Below are 20343 nucleotides of genomic sequence, written 5' to 3' on the forward strand. Positions count from 1 at the left end.
GTTATACTTTTTTTATTTTGTTCCTTAAAATCCCTTTTAATGAATGGAATTATATATATTTAATGATTTTTTTTTTTTTGCAGCTCTTTAGTTTCTATGTGTTTAAAGTTCTTTATAAACAATTTTGGATCTGATTTAATATCTGCCTTGATAAGTTATAACTTTTCAAGAACATTCATGTATTGAAAGCCCAGGCAAATATATTTAATTATCCTCAAAAGCCTCTGGCTTTTTGTGTTCCCTATTTTAAGTGTATTCTGTGTGAGGTGAATGACTCAAACGGTCCAAAAATATGCACGTTAGGTGGACCAGAGTGCTCTAAATTACCCACAGGAATGATTGTTAGCCTGGCAGCCTGTCCAGGGTGTTCCCCTGCCTTCAGCCAAATGCATGCTGGGATAGGCTCTGGCCCTTATTGACCCTGTGCAGAAAGAGGTGCGTACAGCCAGGAATTAACGCCTGCAGACAGTTAGCTCATAACTTGTTACTTTTATCTTTTTATCTTCCAGAACAGCAAAGGATTTTCAGATGATGAGAGAAATGAAGAAGAAGCTCAACCCTCGTAATGCTGTGGGTGTTTTTTTTTTTCTCATTGCAAAAAGTTCTATATTCTGTTTCTACAGCAAATGGTGTTACTCTGATGCTTTCATTATTGTTCTTTATTTCAAGCTTCAGTTACAGTGTCTAACTCCTGCTTTCCCACAGGAGCTGATGCCCTGGGATCATCCGTTCCTCAGCGGTGTCCTGCGTGCTGAAAGGTGGAAACCTTAACTTGTTTTCCTGCCCTTGTCATTTGATAGAAATCAGGTTGAGCTGTATTTTTGTGATGACATTCGGCGGTCATATTTCCATTCTCTTGGTTAGCGCACCCAAACTGTGCCTCAGGTGTCGCTCGTTACAAAGGGGGATATGGGAGAAGCATGGGATCCACTGCGCTGCCGTCTACATATCCTACTTTAGGAAACTTGAACAAAATTTCTTTTTTTAATGTATCATAAGATACTGTTGTATCCTATGTGTAAGTTTAGAATTAATGTCTGTTAAAATGAGTAGCATTTTTTCACTCTAAAACAAAAAAGGTGAAAGGTTGGTCTCGTCCAGTTCCTAGCAGCTACAGATAAAGGATTTTAGGTTTATATTTGTTTGTTTTTTTGACTTTGTCAAAGGATGAAAGAAAATGGTTTGATATCTAACAAAACCAGTCCTATTTTTTTTTTTTTCTCAATATTTATTCTGGTGTACTACTGTAATTTAAAGTTGAACAAAAACCGGAAGTCATGCTAAGATCAAACAGCGTTTTTCACAAAATAAAGCATAAGCCCTATTTACGAGCATGGTAAACGAGTTAACTGTTAAGAGTAAATGGTATGCACAATTGAACCGGACCATGCCTGACGCAACCAAACTGCGCTAAACTGGATGATTCTGCTTAGCAATTTGATGAACATCAACACCTGTTTCCTGCATCTGTAAGCCCTGATTAGACAATCATTTGTCGTATCCTCTTCCCAAAAGCCGACTCTGTCAAGTAAACCCACCAAAGGCTGCCTTCTTCGCCTGACTGTTCCCAAATTTTTTAAATGTTATGGGCGCTGCCATGTTGATTTGCTTGTTTCCCTCTAGAGAGCAGTAGTACTGTAGAGCGTCGAGACGAGGAACGATCCTAGCGTTTTGTGTAAATGGTTGTAAGGAACCGAGCTTGGCACGGTTAACTGATCCAAGCTCGTCACGGATCGGTTTTCAGAGGGTAGCGTATTGAGGCTATAGGCTTCTCAAACCTTTAAAGCTACAGTGTGTAATTTTTTTAGCGACAGCTAATGGTCAGACTTCAGCAACATGAACCAGGCCGTCATGGTAAAAAAGGGCTTCTTTAACATCCACATCACCCATCTTTACCTAGATACGTTAATAAAAGGTATTTTATTAGTCAAGTGTAGGATGTTGGTTTTATATATCCCTATATCGCTGCAGTCTCGTTCGGATGTCATGGCCATTCCTACAGCCACAGTTTTTTTTGTTTTTTTTGGCTCAGCGCTGTCGTAGAACAAAGATGTCTGCTTCCATAAATGAGAGACCTACTTCTATGTAATTATGAATAGGAAATTCTAACATAATGAAAAAATAATCATAACATACTTATGTATATTACAAAAACTGTAAAAGTGTTTGTTTTACAAATGTACACATATGAGAGGTTGACCTGAACCCCGAATGTCATGGGACAGGAAAAATATAGAGAAGATAAAATCGTTTTACATTTGGGAAAGTTTTTTTCAATTATAGATGTATTTTTTTCATTATTCAGACTTCCTCTTTTCTCTTTCCAGGTACAACATTGAGCCAAGCCTGTACAGCCCGTACTTCTCTCTTGGTGCTTGCATGGAGGGCTTGAACAACCTTTTCTCCCAGCTGTATGGTGTCTCCCTCATGTCGGAACATCCAGGCGCTGGAGAAGTGTGGAGTGAAGACGTCCGCAAACTGGTGATTGAAATCCCCCGTGCTGATTGTGTTTTAAATCCCACCTTTTGTGTAGAGATCTTTTTTCTTGCTTACAGCTGAGAGTCTGTCTGTTTGGGGGTGTTTGTGTCTAGGCTGTGGTGCATGAAACTGAAGGGTTGTTGGGATACATCTACTGTGACTTTTTCCAACGACGAGATAAGCCTCACCAGGTAAGTAAATTTAGTATAAATGATCACTAACGTTTCTCTTTGTAAGATATCCCCTCAAATAATGAGATTAGCATTTGTTTTGGTCATTGCCTGCATCCATCTCAGGTCCAAAGTGGATCTCAATGGGTTACATAAATGCACATATTTGTTACCAATCTTCAAAATTCATTTTGTTTTTAAGCTTTTTTTGTTACGGATTTTTCAAATGTAAAAAGATGAATGTTTTCTTAGACCTTTATTTAGTTAAACATGTCCATATCAGGGCCGTATGCAAGGTCCAAAAAATACTTATGTCAAGGGTTAGAACTTCTAAGCGGGTAGGGGTGGTGTGCTCCCAGAGCCATTTTATTTCCACCATTTAAATCTGGACATTTTCAGAGTCTTAAGGAGGATAAGTCACATCATTCTGACTTTTGAATAGGCTAGGCAGTGCATTTTTCTCTTCCTGTTCTCCCATGCCAAACATTTCAGACATTGTAAACTTGATTTTTATGTCATCTTTCTTTTGAAACTTCTATCTAAAGGTATTGTGTCACAAGAGACTTTCCAGGATAATTGAAATGAGTTGCTTATTATGTACTTCAGTATTTGAAAAAAGGCACCCGAGCCCTATGACATTATTATATTGATGATGGTGCCTAATATGTTTACTCTGGTTAATTAAAGCTTTTAAACATATTTCTATTATAATCTAACACAATATTTCCATTATCCTGCATTAAACATCTGTTTTTTTTAAACTTAGAAATGTTTGCCGCTCTATCTTCCTTTTCTAGTAGCTGCTCTTCCTCTATTTCTCCTCACTGCTCCTCTTGCCACTTGGCCCCAATTTGAACTCTGTTTAACTTGGTGATTTCTTACCAATCCTGTGTTCGCTTTAGTGAAGAATATCAACACAGTCAAAAACTAAACTGGTAAAAATAAAAATATGCATTTCAACACATGTTAACATGAAGTGAAGCTAGTTTCCCTGGTCTGGGATCAGCCCAACTTAAACTACTCTAAAACTTACACTGCTCTACACCTACGTTTGTAGCTCCATTTGCTCCTCTTCCAATAAAAGACGGACTCTCTAACGGCATCGGTAGCTGATGCGTAGCAGTTACCATAGCGACAATGGGTACTGACGACGACGCAGCACACATGCCTAAACCCTTGAGCACTGTTTTATTAAAAAGTTTTGCTACTTTTGGCACTTCAAATATTAAACAGCTCACAGTTTTGCGGGAAGATCATCGTCCTAAATTCAGTTTCACTGAAATGTATTTTTATTTATATATCAGAATTTAATAACTAGATAAATACAAACAGTGGTAGTTACAGCCCTGCTCCATATAGTTGTATTCCCAGCATAACGTTTAGTTTTGAAAGCATAATTTTAAATGAGGCAGTTAGCCAAAGATAAATAATTAGGAAACACATCTTTATTGATGGTCCTACTAAAACCTTTGTCCAGATTTAATCCTCAACTTCCACTTTGCCATCTAACTCTGTAGATGAGCTGGTTGATAACTTTCATTCTGAAATCTCGGACATTGTTAATTTGGTTGCTCCTAATAAAGTAAAGGTTGCTTCTGGGAAGAAAAACTCAGCATGGAGAGTGCTTTACTAGTTGTAAGTGAAAAGGGAATGTCAAAAAGCTGAGGATAGATGGTGAAAACCTGGTTCCAGGTTTACTGTAACCACTACATAGAGAGACTCAGCTGAAAACATTACATCTTTTCTTATTTGCCACGGTTGACAGGCTAACAAACTCTGCTGTAAACTGTAATATATGAACCCCACTCTACCAGGGCACAGATAGTAGTCTGTAAATCAATCCATATCAATCCCAGTCTAAAGTTGTCTCCAACTTAAACTGAACTTGGCAAAATTTCCCAGTTTTACAAAATTAAACTACAAATACTTAGAATAAATCCTACACCATAAGCTCTTCTTCTTGCTGTCTTGATGTTTTACCCACAGCATTCTTTAGAAAAGCTCTGCCTGTCACAGCATCTGATTTATCTTAAATAATAAACACATCCCTTTTTGTCAGCATTTATGAAACTGATGTTGAAAAAGATTAACTTGGGAAAGCTGCTACTGCAGAACTACAGGCCCATCTCAAACCTCCCCTTCATCAGCAAGATTAGTAAAGCTCTCTTTCAGGGGTTAAACATCCTAACAATAACCAAGTGCTTCAGCTTCTTCCAGTCAGCCTTCTGTGCTCATTTCAGTACAGAGACTGACCTTGTCAAGGTGCTCAGTGAAGTCTGTGGAAATGCAGACTGTGGAAGGATTATAGTGATGGTTTCATTGGGCCTTAGTACAGTGTTTGTCACTGTGACCACTCCATTTTAATAGTGTGCTTGAAGAACTGGGTTGGCCTCTCTGGTAGAGAACTGGACTGGTTTGAATCCTCATTGGAAGAGGCTGAATTAAAACAAGACTAAAGTAATGATTTTTTTTCTTTATTTACCAAAGGAGGATTTTTTTAAAGTTAGAAACCAGCAATCAAGCTGGAAATCTGGATTGACTTGAATCTGAACCTCCTGGGAGACAGGAAATCATATAATTAAGAAAATTGAAGGTTTGAACATCTCAGAAACTATATGGACCAATTACACACAGACTTAGTTAACCAAGTCACTGAAATAAATTAGCTTTTCTATAATATTCAGATTTAAGGAATAATACTGTATATGTTTGTCTTTGCAGGACTGTCACTTTACCATCCGGGGTGGACGCTGGTGCCAGGAAACGGACCAGTACCAGCTGCCAGTTGTGGTTCTGATGCTGAGTCTCCCCCACCCTACGAAAAGCGCCCCCACTCTGCTCACTCCAGGCATGATGGAGAACCTCTTCCATGAAATGGGCCATGCCATGCACTCCATGCTAGGCAGGACTCGCTACCAACACGTGACAGGTGCAGAGAGCGCAGACGCACACATCGCTCTGAGCAAATCGGGGAAAAAAAACAACTGTAACCATTCAAAGCTTAAAAGGCTTATTTGAGTTAAAGTCAACTTTGGAACGTGAGACAGGATTTAGTGAAGTAATAACAATCCAACAGAGCAGAAGGTGATCCCCGATGACATTTTATGAGCTTTATGAGCTCCCTGTCTGTAAGCCATGACTGTGTGTAGTCCCAAATGTCACAAGCTAGAATTACATTGTTTGACACCGACCTGGAGGGTTTTTTTTTACACCGCGGCGAATTTGAAATGGAAACTATATCCGATCAAGTGTAAGCCCTGAGGGAAGGTTATGACGCTCTACACCATTCCTAGTGTCTGATGATGCTGAAAAATGTCAAGTAATTAAAGAGAGCATGGCTGAGTAACAGTATTAGCTGATAGCGGTTGCTTTATTCAAACATGTTCCAGCATGTTTCTGAAATTTAAAGTCCTCATAAAATTAGATTCATTTATAACCTAATGTGACACTTTCCTCCCCTTTTTTTATAATTTAATATTTTCCTTTTTTTTTTGCTGTTTAAGGGACCAGGTGTGCGACTGATTTTGCTGAAGTCCCCTCCATCCTCATGGAGTACTTCGCCACAGACTACAGAGTCATCAGCCAGTTTGCCCGTCATTATGAAACCGGACAGGTATGACCATAACAACACAGAACCAACAGCCCAATTCTTTTAAAGACTTGCTTGCTAACAGTTTTGCTCCGTCTGTGTTTCGTCAGCCTCTGCCTGAAAGCATGGTCACTCGTCTCTGTGAGTCCAAGAAGGTGTGCGGAGCGGCAGACACCCAGCTGCAGGTAAAAACCACTGGAAATCTTAGCAGGAAGTGGAGATTCAATACTTCTGTCCTTCTTTAGGCCGATGTATGATTTGTTTCTTCAGATTAGGGTAAGGTAAGGTAATCCAGTAAACTGTTACTTTTATCAGGTTCATTTTGTTGTTAGTAAAGTTGAATTTTCCATCAATACCTAGTTCAAATAAGTTTCTGAATTAAAATAAATGTATAAATGTAACCATGTTGCTTGTTTTGTTCCCATTAGTGTAACGAAAAACAGACAAAACAGACTTCTCAGCATGAATTTATTCAACTGCATGTTTAATTTTCTTCACGTAGGCTCCCAAAACCAAAATGAAATGAAGCATTTTCTGACTATAGATCTCCTAAATAACACCTTTTTTTTTTTTCCCGCAAAGGAAAATACAATATCATACAAACTAAGAGTAGATCTCAAAGCTTACAGGTATCCCTCGGTGCAAACCTCCCTCCCTCCTAAAACAAAAACAAACATGCATTCAAACCAATCCATGCATATCCATGTACACTCCTGTCTCCCCATAGAAGTACACAGTAGGAGTCATAAATAAATGCAACAGGCAGCAACTTGAACATAATATAGGAGATTATAGCATGAAGAATTCCACTTTTAATATGCAAATTTAGAAACTCTCCATCCCGTCAAGTAAGGGCAGTCAGAGATCATTACAACAATAAGCATGATTATATTCTCCCAGGTTAGCTTTTCCAGAGGTAAAAGGAAAGCTAGTTGATCCAAGAAAAACGTCAAAGTTGGAGTTGACTTATTCTCCCAACATAAAATGCATTTTTTTCCAAAATAAGTTATCAAAATCTTTACCTATATTTTCTTGTAGTTCAGCTATGTATTTTGTGTGCCATTAAGTAATTATAAACCACTGCATATTTTTGAGTTTTGTATCCAAAACTGGTTGGGTAAAAGCATCAATCAAGCTCAAATGACTTTTTAAAAGATCACAATTCTAAAACATATGCAAGAATTTCCGTCCACTTTTTAAAATCTTTGACAAAGTAGCGATATTTCCTTTGATATTTTATGCATTTTTATTGCTGTTAGATAGGATTTAAGAGTACATTTGTAATTGGTTTCCTTAATCTTATTACTTGTGAAAGGAAATGGGGTTTATTTTAAATAAATAATTTTTATTCGGGCCTTATCTTACAAAGTCTTCCCTATCTACTTCTCCCATATTGTTTCTTGGAATATAGATTGTTCCACTCTTTTCAAGTTATTTTAAAATTGACGATTTTTCTTCTGATTATGTCTGAGAATAACACAGTGTCCTCCAGTTCTGATACCTCTAATCACAGTTCCTTTTCTTTGATTAAGAAATTCAGATTTTTTTCTCAAATTTCTTTTAAGACTTTCATGATTTTTAAATGAAATGTATGAAATAATTTGTCCCCTTAGCTTAGAGAAGCTTTAGCTGCTTTCCAGATTATATTGGGCTCTAAAATTTGTCGCCATTTTTAACCAGTTTTACCTTTTTGACGCTATTAAAGAGTGTGTCTTGCTTAACTAGTGTTCACTTAAATATGTTCAGAAAACTGCTATAATAGTCTGAAATAAACTAAAATATTTAGTTATATTATTCATTTGTTCAAACATGCAGCTTGTCACTAAGCTCACTCCTTGCTACAGCTGACGAAGCTTTCATTAGGGGCTGATGACTGAATAGCTAATGCTAGTATGTCTACTGTTTTGATATGACCTGTTGATGAATCAGATTGAAACATATATTTCAATGTAGAGGAAATAGTGACAAGGTCAAGAACAGATGAGGTTTCGGTACTCCTTGGTCCAGGTTTGTGTGGTCTTGACTACAACACTAGGATCAAGAATGTGGCAAAAAATTATTTTCTTTTTCAACTTAAATGTTTGGTTTAAACTTTATAAAACGACTAATAACTCGAGATTCGATTCGTTAGACATAGTTTTGGATTAGCCTCCTATTTAGCATGCTGTGTTGTTGTTGTCTTAAAACAGTCACTTAGATTACAGGGAGTATTGCTAACTTAAACCGGACATACACTGTACAATATTTTTAATCATACTCAGCTACAGCTCAAACTGTACAATGAAATTGCAGGGTTTAAATGTTCATAGCTCACAATTTATGTTCTTACACTGTACTGCCCGATGCTCTGATGCAATTGAACTGCTCACATGGTACAAGCAAAAACCATACCTCAAACGTTGCGGCGAGAGATGCCAAACACGTCAATCTGGAAGAAGAAGAACCTTGTTTTCACATGCGCATTGTGAGATGCTCAGGTAAATTGGCCTCTAGACCCTTCTATCTCTGCTTCAACAGCAGGATTCGCTAACAAACACCTCTCCAACTGAATTTCAGAAATTTTTGAAGTGGTCATGAGAGGCTAATCGGCCCTCGTTACCTACTACACGACGCAGGACGCACAACAAAGCTGAAACTCAGCCCGATCCAAGAAATTCTTGCACGACTGGAGAAACGGCCAGAGAATGGCAAAAACTCTTAGTGTATGCCCGCTTTTAAACTTTCATTTTAATTCTAGTAAATGGACTATCTATACTTATTTTGACTGCACTGGAGTGAGCTAAACCCTTTGGTTGATTTTAGGATACGTTTCAGAATTGTTAGAATAGTTTGATGGATTCAAAGGTTATAATTCTAGTAGGTTCACCTTTTCATATAAGCCTAGAATGCAATGTGAGTGTGCTCTAGTGGTAATTTACATTCCTGTGTGTGAGAGAGCCCCGACGGTGCCGCTTTCATCATTTTCACTTTGTGTTTTTGAACCCACAGCTAAGCTTGTCCTTGACTTATTAAAGGGTTCTTTTTTCCCCTGCTTAACATGTCTGGTTCTGTTTTTTGTTGTCTGTTTTTTTTCTCTCTCTCTTTTTCTGTCAGATTTTCTATGCAGCCTTGGACCAGATCTACCACAGCCAACCGCATAACCGTTCCACAACAGAAATCCTTAAGGAGATGCAGGAGAAGTTCTATGGCTTGCCTTACATACCCAACACGGTACATCCCGCTCATCTTTAAACCTTTCCTCATATCGTCTGTGACTTTTCATCATTGTCTTGAAAGGGAGTCAGTTATTTGACTGGAGCGCCCAATCTTTTTCCTTTTAATGTCTCCCTCTGTGCTTTCTGACTAGTTTTTATATGTTTTGGTCAGAAACAAAGGTAGTTAAAGGATTAAAGTGTTGTTTAAAGCTCTGCTGACATAACAGAGAATACTCAGTCTTTCTATGAGCGCTCCACAGCTTTAGGTGAAAAAGATGAAGCCAGGAGGCAAAATAGAATAAAATAAAGTAATAGTTCAGCTCACAAAGTTCTTCATACAGAATGTCCCTGGAGCTTTAATTATGTGGCGTGCCCTCAGATGGAAACATTGCAGAAAAGTTGAATATTCTCTCATAATGGCAGCATCTGTTCCTGTGGTTTTCCTCAGAGCCCTCCTGCTTGTTTGTCCATCTCAAGTCATAACTTTTGACTGCTGGTTAGTTTTTAGCCTAAACTAATATAAGAACATTATTGCAGGGATGGATTGTGATGCATGTTGCAGCATCTCACCCTCAGCTGAAGGCAAAGTGGCTTCAAGTTACACAGACCACATGTTCGCTTTTAAGATGGATGTTTTGTGGCAGACAGTTAAAAGTCCTCCTTTTAAGGCTGATCCTCTTTTATTTAAAAACAAAAGGATAATTACACAACAGCTCATGTCTTGCATCTTCTTTTTAACAATTGTAGAAACCTGGTGATGAAGAAAACACAAGTTGAGCGTGGAAGGAGCGCAGCGTGTCTTTTATCTCCCATACAAGAAGTGAAAAGCCGACAGTTATTTGGTCTCCTTTTGAAAGTGAGGATCAGGAGGATCTCTTGCTGACGCGTCACCCGCATGCGATCCCTTAGAAATGTTGATGTTAATCATCCCATTTTAAGCAAAGGGATTAAAAACAAAAGAGCAGTCTAGGAGTCTAAAAACCATTTGGAGGGATGGTGTGATGGGTGCTTAAAGGATCTTCAAACACACTTGGAAATGATAGTAAACAGCTCTTCTGCAGCTGTCAGCAGTTATAAGGAAACGTTGGTCACACAGTCTTTAAAACACGAATCTAAGTAAGCAGCAGTGGAGTGTTTCTCTTTTCCCAGTTTTATTCAGTATTTTTTCAACATATTTCTTTGCAAAAGCTTTCATAACCTAGAGCTTTTTTGCTTCTTTTCATGAAACCGCAAACATTTGTATTTTACTGGTAATTTGTGAGCTCGATCAACGAGAGAAAGAAAGAGAAAGAAAATAATATTTTACATTTTTATTTTCAAAATAAAATCCAATACCTCTGCATAAAACCCAGATTAAATGATTTAATTATGATTCAGTAATCGATTTATCGTTTATTGGAGTATAAAGATGCTAAAACAATCATTTTCCTGACATAGCAACCCACCTAGAGAAGTAACTATACCAAAATTTGGAGGAAAAAAAATTTCTTTTAAGATTTAAAAAATTTACTTTTCTTCCTTTCAGTATGCTCTATCACGAACTCAAAGTCGAAAAGTTTTAGTTTCACCTGGTTTAAGTCTGTAAAAAAAAATCTTCTTTAAGGAACCTTTCGCTATCCGATTATTAATCGAAAAAGTAATGACAGATCAATCGATTATCAAAATGATCGTTAGTTGCAACCCTGTTATAAACAACATATAATTTGCAATGAATATCTTAGACGACACACAAGCAATGGTCAGCTGTGGCAGTGGAGCTTAAAATTTTTGTGGAGGATTTTCACGAAATTTTTTAAAGACACGCCCTCTCCACTTTAAAAAAGATGCACATGCACAACCCTGTACCTGCTTCTAAGAGGGAACACCTATTAAACACTTGCAAGAGCATGCATAGGCCCAATCAGGGTCCCTCAATCAGGGACTATAAAGTGGACTTTATAGTGAACTCAGTAAGCTGACTGTTCGGACAGATGATCACTGCTTTCTGCTCCCCGTTTGTCAGGTAGCTCCACCGCGCGGTGCCTGCTCCGTCTTTGTTATTAGATGGCGCTGTCGTCGGTGCTGTGACAGCAAATCCCATAATACTTCGGAGGAGAGCTCTCTGCGCAAAGTATTCTGGGATATATCTGCCTCTTCTGAGGCCTTTCTTTTCACCTTTTTACCTAAAGGGCCTCGGCCATTTTCAAGGAACCGCTGTGAGAAAGGTGAGCTTCAATGACTGTCTGAAACCGTAGCTCACCGCACATATATGCCTGAAAGTGCACATGCGCAGAAAAAGATGGCTAACTGGGCCATCTTAAGGTTATATGTTTACCTTATGTAAACATATAACCACAATGATTGACAATTAGGAGGACAACTTATTTAGATGATCCACCCAGAAATTAAAGATTTTCCTCTATACCTTTAAAGCTGAGTTGGGGTATTAAACTGTAACCTTTGCTTTACACATCAGAAAGGAGTTTTGTCAGAAAATGTGTAAGACTGTGACATCAATATAAACGCTACCAAGATGTGTCCATTCCCTAACCAAGAGAATAGAGCACAGAGAGGAGTCATAGCTGCCTGTATTGTCCTCCTTCTCGGCTGGGAAAATCTGTCTACAAGACATTTACTGAGGCTTTTCTAAACACATTGAGGCCTTAGGACCTACATATAGGTTTTTTTTTTTGTTGGGTCCGGGGGCGGTGCTTAATGTAAAATGGCAGAATGCTAACACTGTGTATCACCCTGAAAACCCCTCAGTTTTTTCTTCAGAGTGGACAGTTATCTTGGTTCGGGTTTAGGGAAAGATGGAGCTAAATTGTGGAATAAAACCTGTTGAAAGCCGCAGAACATTTGAGACAGTCCAGAGTTTTATCTCCCAGCGGGAAAAGGACACAAGCATTAAATCTAAGCTGAAATTAAAATGTGAAAATGCTCCAAAGTCCGGAGCTAAATCTACTTGAAAACCACTTGACGTGACGTTCATTCGGTCGTATTGGGTTGGAGTAAATAAGAGAAAAAGGTTTTTCAGAAAAGTATAGACCCAGAGGGACCTGAATGCTCTCCTGTGTTGATCTGTGGTTCAATATAAATTGAAGTTTATTTCTGGAATTTAAAGATGGTAGAAAAAGTTCAATGGATATGAAGTTTTTCAAAGCACTTTGCTTTTTCCATTTTCACATTTATTGGATGTCCGAGAGCTTTCACAGGCCTCAAAATCTCTGTGATCCAAGCTGCTGTATATCTGCTTTACACAGCAAACTTTTCCTCGCTACAAAGTTATGAGCCGTGACTCCTCTCAAGAGTGCACTTTCCTCTTATTAAAGTCCCCCCAGCCCAGAAGAGTCCTGTCAGCGTGACACTTTAGAGGCAGAGTATTTTCCCCGCTGCTGAATCGTTCCGAGGAAATGAATCTTCAAAGCTGTTGGACCACAGCTGGAGAGGAGCAGCCAACAGTTTAGTTTAAACTCTAAAAGCAGCTGTCTCATAGCTGAGGACACTTTTTATTGAAGTATTCGCAGATATGGGCGGCCAACACTGCAGTCAGCTAAAATCCCTTATTACCTCCGACAAGGAGCTTATGTTTGTAGTCGAGTTTATGAGTGTGTGTCTGTCCATATACAGGATGACTTGGAAAAAGTATTTTAATGACATTTTTACCAAATGTTTACCTCAGTCCAAGGAACAATATGGTGATCATTCACATTATAATCTGGATGCACACATTTTTTAAAGGCTTCTTCAACATTATTTGCTGGAACAAGCAGGGCCCCCCTAGGATGGCAGCAGTGACTAATGATAGCTTCAATTTTTGACTATTAAGGCCGGGTCACACCGTTTGCATACGACTTTTTACTCTCCGTTCCGACTTTTTTTCCATGTCACACTGGCTGCATATAGAGAGGCTTCTACTGCGCAGGGTGAGCAGATTTTTGCAGATTTCTTTTTCAGTTCTCTCTCTGTGCCACATAAATTAATACAATTTCCCATATTTGACTTGGACAGATTATGAAATGTTAAAATTAGTATTAATAAAAGCACAGGAGCAGCTATAAAGCAAAGCCCCACTTAGCGAGTATGTGCAGCATCTCAAACCAGAACAGTTTAATGAACTATATTAAAAACATAATGAGAACTGCGTTTAAAGGAAAGGAAAACTCAGAAATAAAGGCTGTGGGAGAGTTTAAATGGTGTCTGAGGCAGTGAGAGGGGATTCTTAGAGAGAGATCTAGGAGGTTTGTTGAAGTTTTACTTATTTTATTAATTAAAAAGGTGGGAGAGATACGCTGCCCTTACCTGTTCTGTCTGCCCCTTATTATTTTGTTTTTTTGCGAGGCTCAGAGGATCACTACTTGATCACTTTTCTGTCCTCCTGAACTCATGTCATTGATTAAAATACCCTTTTTTAATGTGTCATTTATTGTTTTTGCAGGAGTCTGTCCCCCCGAGAGTAAAACATTTGGTGACGATCCAGAATATAAACCAGTTTTAGCTATAGATTTTAAGTCACAATATGGGGCAACATTTGCTGCTTGGCGGAGATTTGCGCTCTGAGTGCTGTTTTTAGTTTCACATTGTAACTATCAACAAATGGATTAATTCTCAAAACAAGGAAACATTCATCGATGCAAACAGACGTTAATTAATTGGTAATGGTTAAAACTTTTTTTGCTTTAGTGCTGATGAGTTGGAGCTCTTTTATATATAGGATAACAAGGTTGAATCCATTGAAGTGCTTACTTTCCTATAATTGCTAGTTTTTATTGGTCAGTGTTAAAACCTAATAATCTGATGTTGGGCTGGGTCAAAAAATCGATTTAATCGATTTTGAATCGATTCCTTTATATTTTTGCGATATCGATGTCTAGGGAATGAGATCGATTAGTTTAAGATGCGTGACGTTCACATTCAAATGAGCAGGAAAGATTACTTCAAGCCAAACAGCTGCAAATATAGCCAATGAGTTGACTGGACACATTAACAAATGGGGGCTGACCAGCAAACACCCTGTAGTTGTTACAGAGAAAGCTGCAAATATGGTTTGTGCAGTGAAGATAATGCAGCTCATGCATGTCGGCTGTGTCCCCGCTATGTCACGTCTGCTTGCCCGATTGTGGCTTCACTTTTTCACTTTTCACAAACAAGTTTGCACTTATAAGACAGTTTTGTGCACATCTCAAGTTGAAACTGTCTGATTTACAAGTTTGCACTTTGTGTTTAATGTGACAGTAAAAAATAAAATACATGAGTAATTTTAAAACACAGTTGAACCACTTTCATTATTGTAAAAACAGATCGAATCGAAATTAATCAATTTAGAACTTTATTAATCAAAATCCAATCGTTTCAGGACTTGGGCGAAAATACCCAGCCCTAATCTGATGTAATTTATTTATTTAAAAAAAAATGATGATTAAGATTTAATACACACCCTTCAGCGACAATTAAACACAACCCACTAAACTTCATTTTAGATGTTTTTTACTGTATGCACTTTTCCTACCTTTCTGATTCTGTTTCAAAGTTCCACAGGTACAACAAGCTGATAGTAAGCCAGGCTAACTGTAGTTGTCTGCCTCACAGATGTACCACTCCTAGCTCTTTCACTAAATTTAAAACACTGTTGTGTTTAATAAAGGTGGCGAATGGCACACCTAGAGTTTCCACCCTGACTGTCCAGCCTTTCACAACGGGACCATTTCCAAACAGTCCATTTGTCCTTGTGAAAGGCAAAGGAAAATTATAGGAATCTTATTTTTACCAGCAGACTGGCTTAGGGTTTCATTGGCAGCTTATTCATTATATTTAGAGGTGGTTAGTGTAACCCAAAATTTTACTCTAGTATCCAAGAAATTACTAAAGTAAAAGTCAAAGTATTTGGTAAAAAGGCTACTAAAGTATGACGTACTGAGTACCTCCTCAGGACATCTGACATTTAAACTCTTGTAATAAACCAACCAGTTACATGAAACTTCTGGTATTTTAAAGACTATCTATTAAAATGAATAATGTGACTGAAAAATAACAATTATAGGCAGAAGAAACAGTTTTTTGATTAATTTCTCTTTATGATAGAGTTATAGCTTTTTGTATTTTAGCTTGACCTCCAAATGTCACAGTATGTTTAAGTAAATTTGTGCACAAAAAAAAATAATTTTGACATAAACCGCATTAAACACTTTAGAAAACAAACAAAGTTTATTTAGTGACTCACAATGGATGGAGTAGTCACACATTTAAGTCACGTTAGAGTAGCAATAATTAACAAAAAGAAAATATAAGCAAGAAAAAATAAAAAGTACAATAAAGTAAAACTCAAGTGAGTAAATGTAACAAGCTACTATCACCTAATATTATATTAAAGGTTTGGAAACTTCTTTTTAAATTACCATTATTATTATAATATAAATATATACGTTCACTTTGACTTAATGATTTTTCTAAAGTTAGATTTGAAACAAAATCTTTTTTTTTTTTTTTTATGTTTCACACCATTAAACAAACTAGCAGCAAAATGCTCAAGAGAAAATAAATCAGTTCACTGAAAATATATTAAGTTACGTTAACGCTATTGTTTCATGTTAGGAGGTTAGAACATAAAACAATTATGTTAAAGTAACTGAATATGATTAAGGAGATGCCAAAAATGTCATCTTTTTTTTCTTCTTTGCTCTCACACTGAAGTCATCAGTAAGCTGCATAAACACTCTTAGAATATAAATCCAGATGAAAGATCCACTTTTATGACAAAGGTCTGATGGCATGGTGTTAACTGCAGCAGTGAACCTTTGTTGGCGGGTCTTTGAATGGTTGCCAGCTGAATTTCCCCACAGTGCAGAGCTCATAAAAACTCTGCCTTTATAGATACGCTGAGGGGCTGCTTCAGGTGTTCACAGGAGGAGCAAGGAATGAGGAGAGGGGGGGCTTCTAGGGATTTCCATTTTTGTCCTTTTTATAAATTTGCTTTCATGAAGCCTATAAAATAACTTCTATTCATTTAAAGAGTTAGAAAACGATACTGGAAGCTGTCAAAACTAAATAATTGTTCTTTTTACAGTCACTATTTATTGGCAGTGGCGTCATATTTTGCAGCAGTTCCTCCTTTATATCAGCGTCTCTTTACAATCTAATTTTAATATCATATTTTCCCTTTTTTACCTTGCTTGGGTTTTCCCTCTTTTCATTTATTTTTTATTTAAACAGAAAAAGGAGAGATGCACAGTACCAGGTTATAACACAAACTTGTAGTCCCTGACCAGGCTGAATATGATAAAATAACATCTATTTATTTCCTTAAACGGCATAAAATAATTGCATACTGCACATCCATTCATTTACCATTATACTATCCCAGACACTCATTTTCAATTATATGAACAACACTATGATGAAGTGAATCACAGTGTGAAGAATTAGCATTTCTATCTTTTCAAATCAATCCACTTTGAATAGTGCAATAAACTAGAGCAGAATAGGATGTGTTGTTGTATAAATCAACCTCAGACGTTACAGAACAGCCCCTTTCACATTTATTGGCAATGTATAAATGTATGAAATTAATTAATCTTTAAGTTTTTCATCCAACAGTGTATTTATTTAAACTTTTAAAATGATTACTGTTTAGATTATTTGGGACATTTATGCATATTTCCTCACAGCATTTCCTCATTTCTAAAGATCAGCACATTTATGACTTAATCTCATTTAATGTTCTCGTCTTTCCCATTTTAAAGATTAGCTGTATTTATAGCCCAGTCAAGCAAGTTGACTATTTCACATTAGACGTCACTTAGACAACGGTGAACTTAACAAGTGTTGGAGTTTTGTATCGGGGAAAACAAACAAGAAGCATTTTTACTTTTATATTTTTTCATTTTTTTCATTCAAATTTGTATATTTTTTTTTATGACTTTATGATAAAAGATTGATTTATTTTTTGCCTTGCACGCAGTTTTTTTGCATTGAATGTTATTTTTTCAACTATATATTCTTTAAGGGTAACTCAATTGCTCATCGCTTTAAAAAAAATGGAGTTTGCCAGCAGTTATGAGTCAGGCACTGATTAAATGTTTTCAAACACAAATGTACTCCGTTTTATTGCTCCCTTACGGGCATGATGCGTGGTGGATTTATTCCTATTATGAAGTTCACATCCATTATTTCCATCTGAAGGATTATATCTCCCCACAGGGGATTCAGATTATTATTTTTCTGATGTTGTCCATCTAATAACTCATCCAAATATGTCAGTTTATGGAGTTAAAGGAGTTAAAAAAATAAAACATTGGATATTTTTGCACCGGATATGTTTGTCAACTCGATGTCTTCCCCTTAAAATGAACCATTGTTAAGAACTCACTTTTGCTACAGTAATAAGCGTATTGGCCCTTCATGAGGTTCATAAGCAGCCCCAAAAAGCAGTAGCTACAGTTGATAATATCTAATCTTTTATTTTGGTTGTTCTGTTTCAGGCGTGGCAGCTGAGATTCAGCCATCTGATTGGCTACGGGGCCAAGTACTACTCGTACCTCATGTCTCGGGCCGTGGCCTCCATGGTGTGGAAACAGTGCTTTGTTCAGGATCCGTTAAACAGGTGAGCTAATGCTTGAGTTAAATGATTAAAAACGCATATAAGCATTAAATGATGCTCATTGATATTATTGGATCAGTTTGGGTAAGAAAGAGTGTAATGTTCTGACACTTATTTTTTTCTTTTCACCTTGTTTCTGAAATAGAAATATTGTCTACATCAGTTCAATCCCAAAAATAAAAATACAAGGTTTTTATGACCGTAAAAATGGACCCTGAAAAAATCAATATTCAGCAAAAATTATTTTAGCATCAGCATTTAATCTTTTAAAACGTTTTCATATGAAATATATGTTGAATTATTAATACAATAATGACATTTTGTCATATTACATCGAAAAAATTCCCTGTATTTATTTATTTATGAAATACCAACGCAGTTTTGGTATGTAGTTCTGAAGCAGTAGTTACTTTTTTACACCTCTGGATCAAGTTAAAGTCTCATCCTGATGCTGAAGAACATGAAACTGGAACCAGCAGCTTTCTGCTGAAATTCCCACATCCAGAACTAACATAAGAAGCTGCACACACACAAAGCACTGCATTATTTCTGGAATTCAGTCCTTCTGATGTATCTCAAGTTTTCTTTTCTAAAATTTGCTTTTCAGGGTTGTTTTTGTTTCACCCAACATTGCAGCTCAGTTTTCCAGCTGCTGGCATGGGAGAGAATAAAACTCTATAAAACCTTTTCTCCTGTCCCTCCTCATCTTTTTCAGGGAGATGGGTGAGCGGTACCGACGGGAGATGCTGGCCCATGGAGGAGCCAAAGAGCCGATGCTGATGGTGGAAGGCAAGTATAAATGTTTTTCATACGTAAAGGATTGATTTTTTTCTTCAGACACATCAAACGCACAAACAAGGTTCTGCAGCATTTCACTGAAAGGATTTCACTGCATTCTTTCTTATCAGGAATTAATGGCTTATTATGCCAGCTCCTTGTGGCAAGAGTGAAATAAGGCGTGTCTAATTACTTCACCAGTATGCTGGGGAATTTGTTTAAACGTGCTGGACAAACTCTTTGGGTTTCTTGTTTTTTTCTCTTGATTAAAGAAGAAAGAAACTTGCTTTGAAAGCATAGAGGCAGCTCATCCAGCTGCAGTCTATTCAGGTGTTCACAGCTGTTGTGGTTTAACACAGTCTGTTCCTCTGTGGTATATACTTAAAAGTTAGACACACCTCACAGGGTTTCTTATCTTTGTTTACAAGAGCTTTATTGTCCCAGAGCCAAAGCTAGCCCTCCTCTGTGGTATTAAATATAAAGTGTGCTCTCTCTCACTGTGCAGACCAAAGCAAGGAAAGAAGGATAGGTGGAAACTGCTGATTATAGGTTTTACTGTCTGTATTCTCCACTCTGCTGACTTTACATGGCTGACAACACGTTGAATGAACCAATCTTCAGATGAACTACATCAGTGTGGGACATGTTAATAATATTTTACTGCTGAGTGGCTTGTTCTGGGCCTGGGGCTAGCTGACTGCTTGGTCCTGAGGCTCGTCTTTGTTTTGGAATTGGCTGATGCTCAATCTCATCATCTTCTTTAGGGTCACTTACTTCAGTCCTGTTTATAAAACTTGTTTGGAGCCACAAATATCACTTTAAAAAAAGAGAAAAATATGATAATTAAGGGAGAACATGCTATGAAATGCTTTTGTTTGTATATTAATTGCTCAAAACAATAGCCATCTCTTCATCAGTTTTAGCCAAAGTGATGAAAAGCCGATGTTGAGTCCCTAAAGAGCCCCTTGCAGCTCTGGGGCCCCATGTTTCAGACCTCTGGTTTAGGCAGTTGCTTGTTGCTATAAAATCAACATTGCTTCACATCCGATTAGCTCCGCCATTATTTATTCTTATTCTAAATACCAAAAGAAAAAGAAAAACACCTACATTTGTGGATTTCCTTTATTATAACAAATCTGCTTATTATAAAAAAAAAAAAAAAACCTGCAAGGCGCACAGTTCAAAGCCAATGCGACAGTTCTGGTAACACCTCGCTACAACATATGATCATAAAGTGTTTTCTTATCACACCTAAAAACTGACAACATCCTGTTCCCTGTCTTTTGTCTGAAGCTTTTTTTCTTTTAAACATTTTTGTTGCTTTGCACAGCCACCCAATATTTTGTCATGTTTTTAGTTTCTTTTGAACCCCACCAGTCAATTGGATTAATGGCTTTTTAAAATTGGTTTTGTATCTGTCTTAAGATCACAGAAACTGAATCAAAAGTTTATTAGAATGCCTCAAAACATTTTTTGTAAAGTTTTACCTGTAATGTAGTAACACTGTCAATCAAGCTGTTTTACTGTCACCTTTTTAATCTTAGCTGGGTTGACTGTGTG

General features: G+C 37.3%; 1 protein-coding gene across 1 annotated transcript in view; it reads left to right on the forward strand.

Annotated features, from left to right (window-relative positions):
- mipep (mitochondrial intermediate peptidase) overlaps positions 1 to 18013 on the forward strand; it is a 26619-nt gene extending 8606 nt beyond the window's left edge. The window contains exons 7-16 of the mRNA XM_015403224.1: positions 347 to 435; positions 510 to 570; positions 706 to 758; positions 2328 to 2481; positions 2592 to 2669; positions 5370 to 5577; positions 6152 to 6261; positions 6348 to 6422; positions 9331 to 9447; positions 17888 to 18013. Of these exons, the coding sequence (XP_015258710.1) occupies positions 347 to 435; positions 510 to 570; positions 706 to 758; positions 2328 to 2481; positions 2592 to 2669; positions 5370 to 5577; positions 6152 to 6261; positions 6348 to 6422; positions 9331 to 9447; positions 17888 to 18013 (1071 nt within the window). The remainder of the gene's footprint in view (positions 1 to 346; positions 436 to 509; positions 571 to 705; positions 759 to 2327; positions 2482 to 2591; positions 2670 to 5369; positions 5578 to 6151; positions 6262 to 6347; positions 6423 to 9330; positions 9448 to 17887) is intronic.
- The last annotated feature ends 2330 nt before the right edge of the window (positions 18014 to 20343 follow it).

Source organism: Cyprinodon variegatus, unplaced genomic scaffold, assembly GCF_000732505.1.
Source record: "Cyprinodon variegatus isolate N-32 unplaced genomic scaffold, C_variegatus-1.0 Scaffold1469, whole genome shotgun sequence".
Taxonomy (NCBI): Eukaryota; Metazoa; Chordata; class Actinopteri; order Cyprinodontiformes; family Cyprinodontidae; genus Cyprinodon; species Cyprinodon variegatus.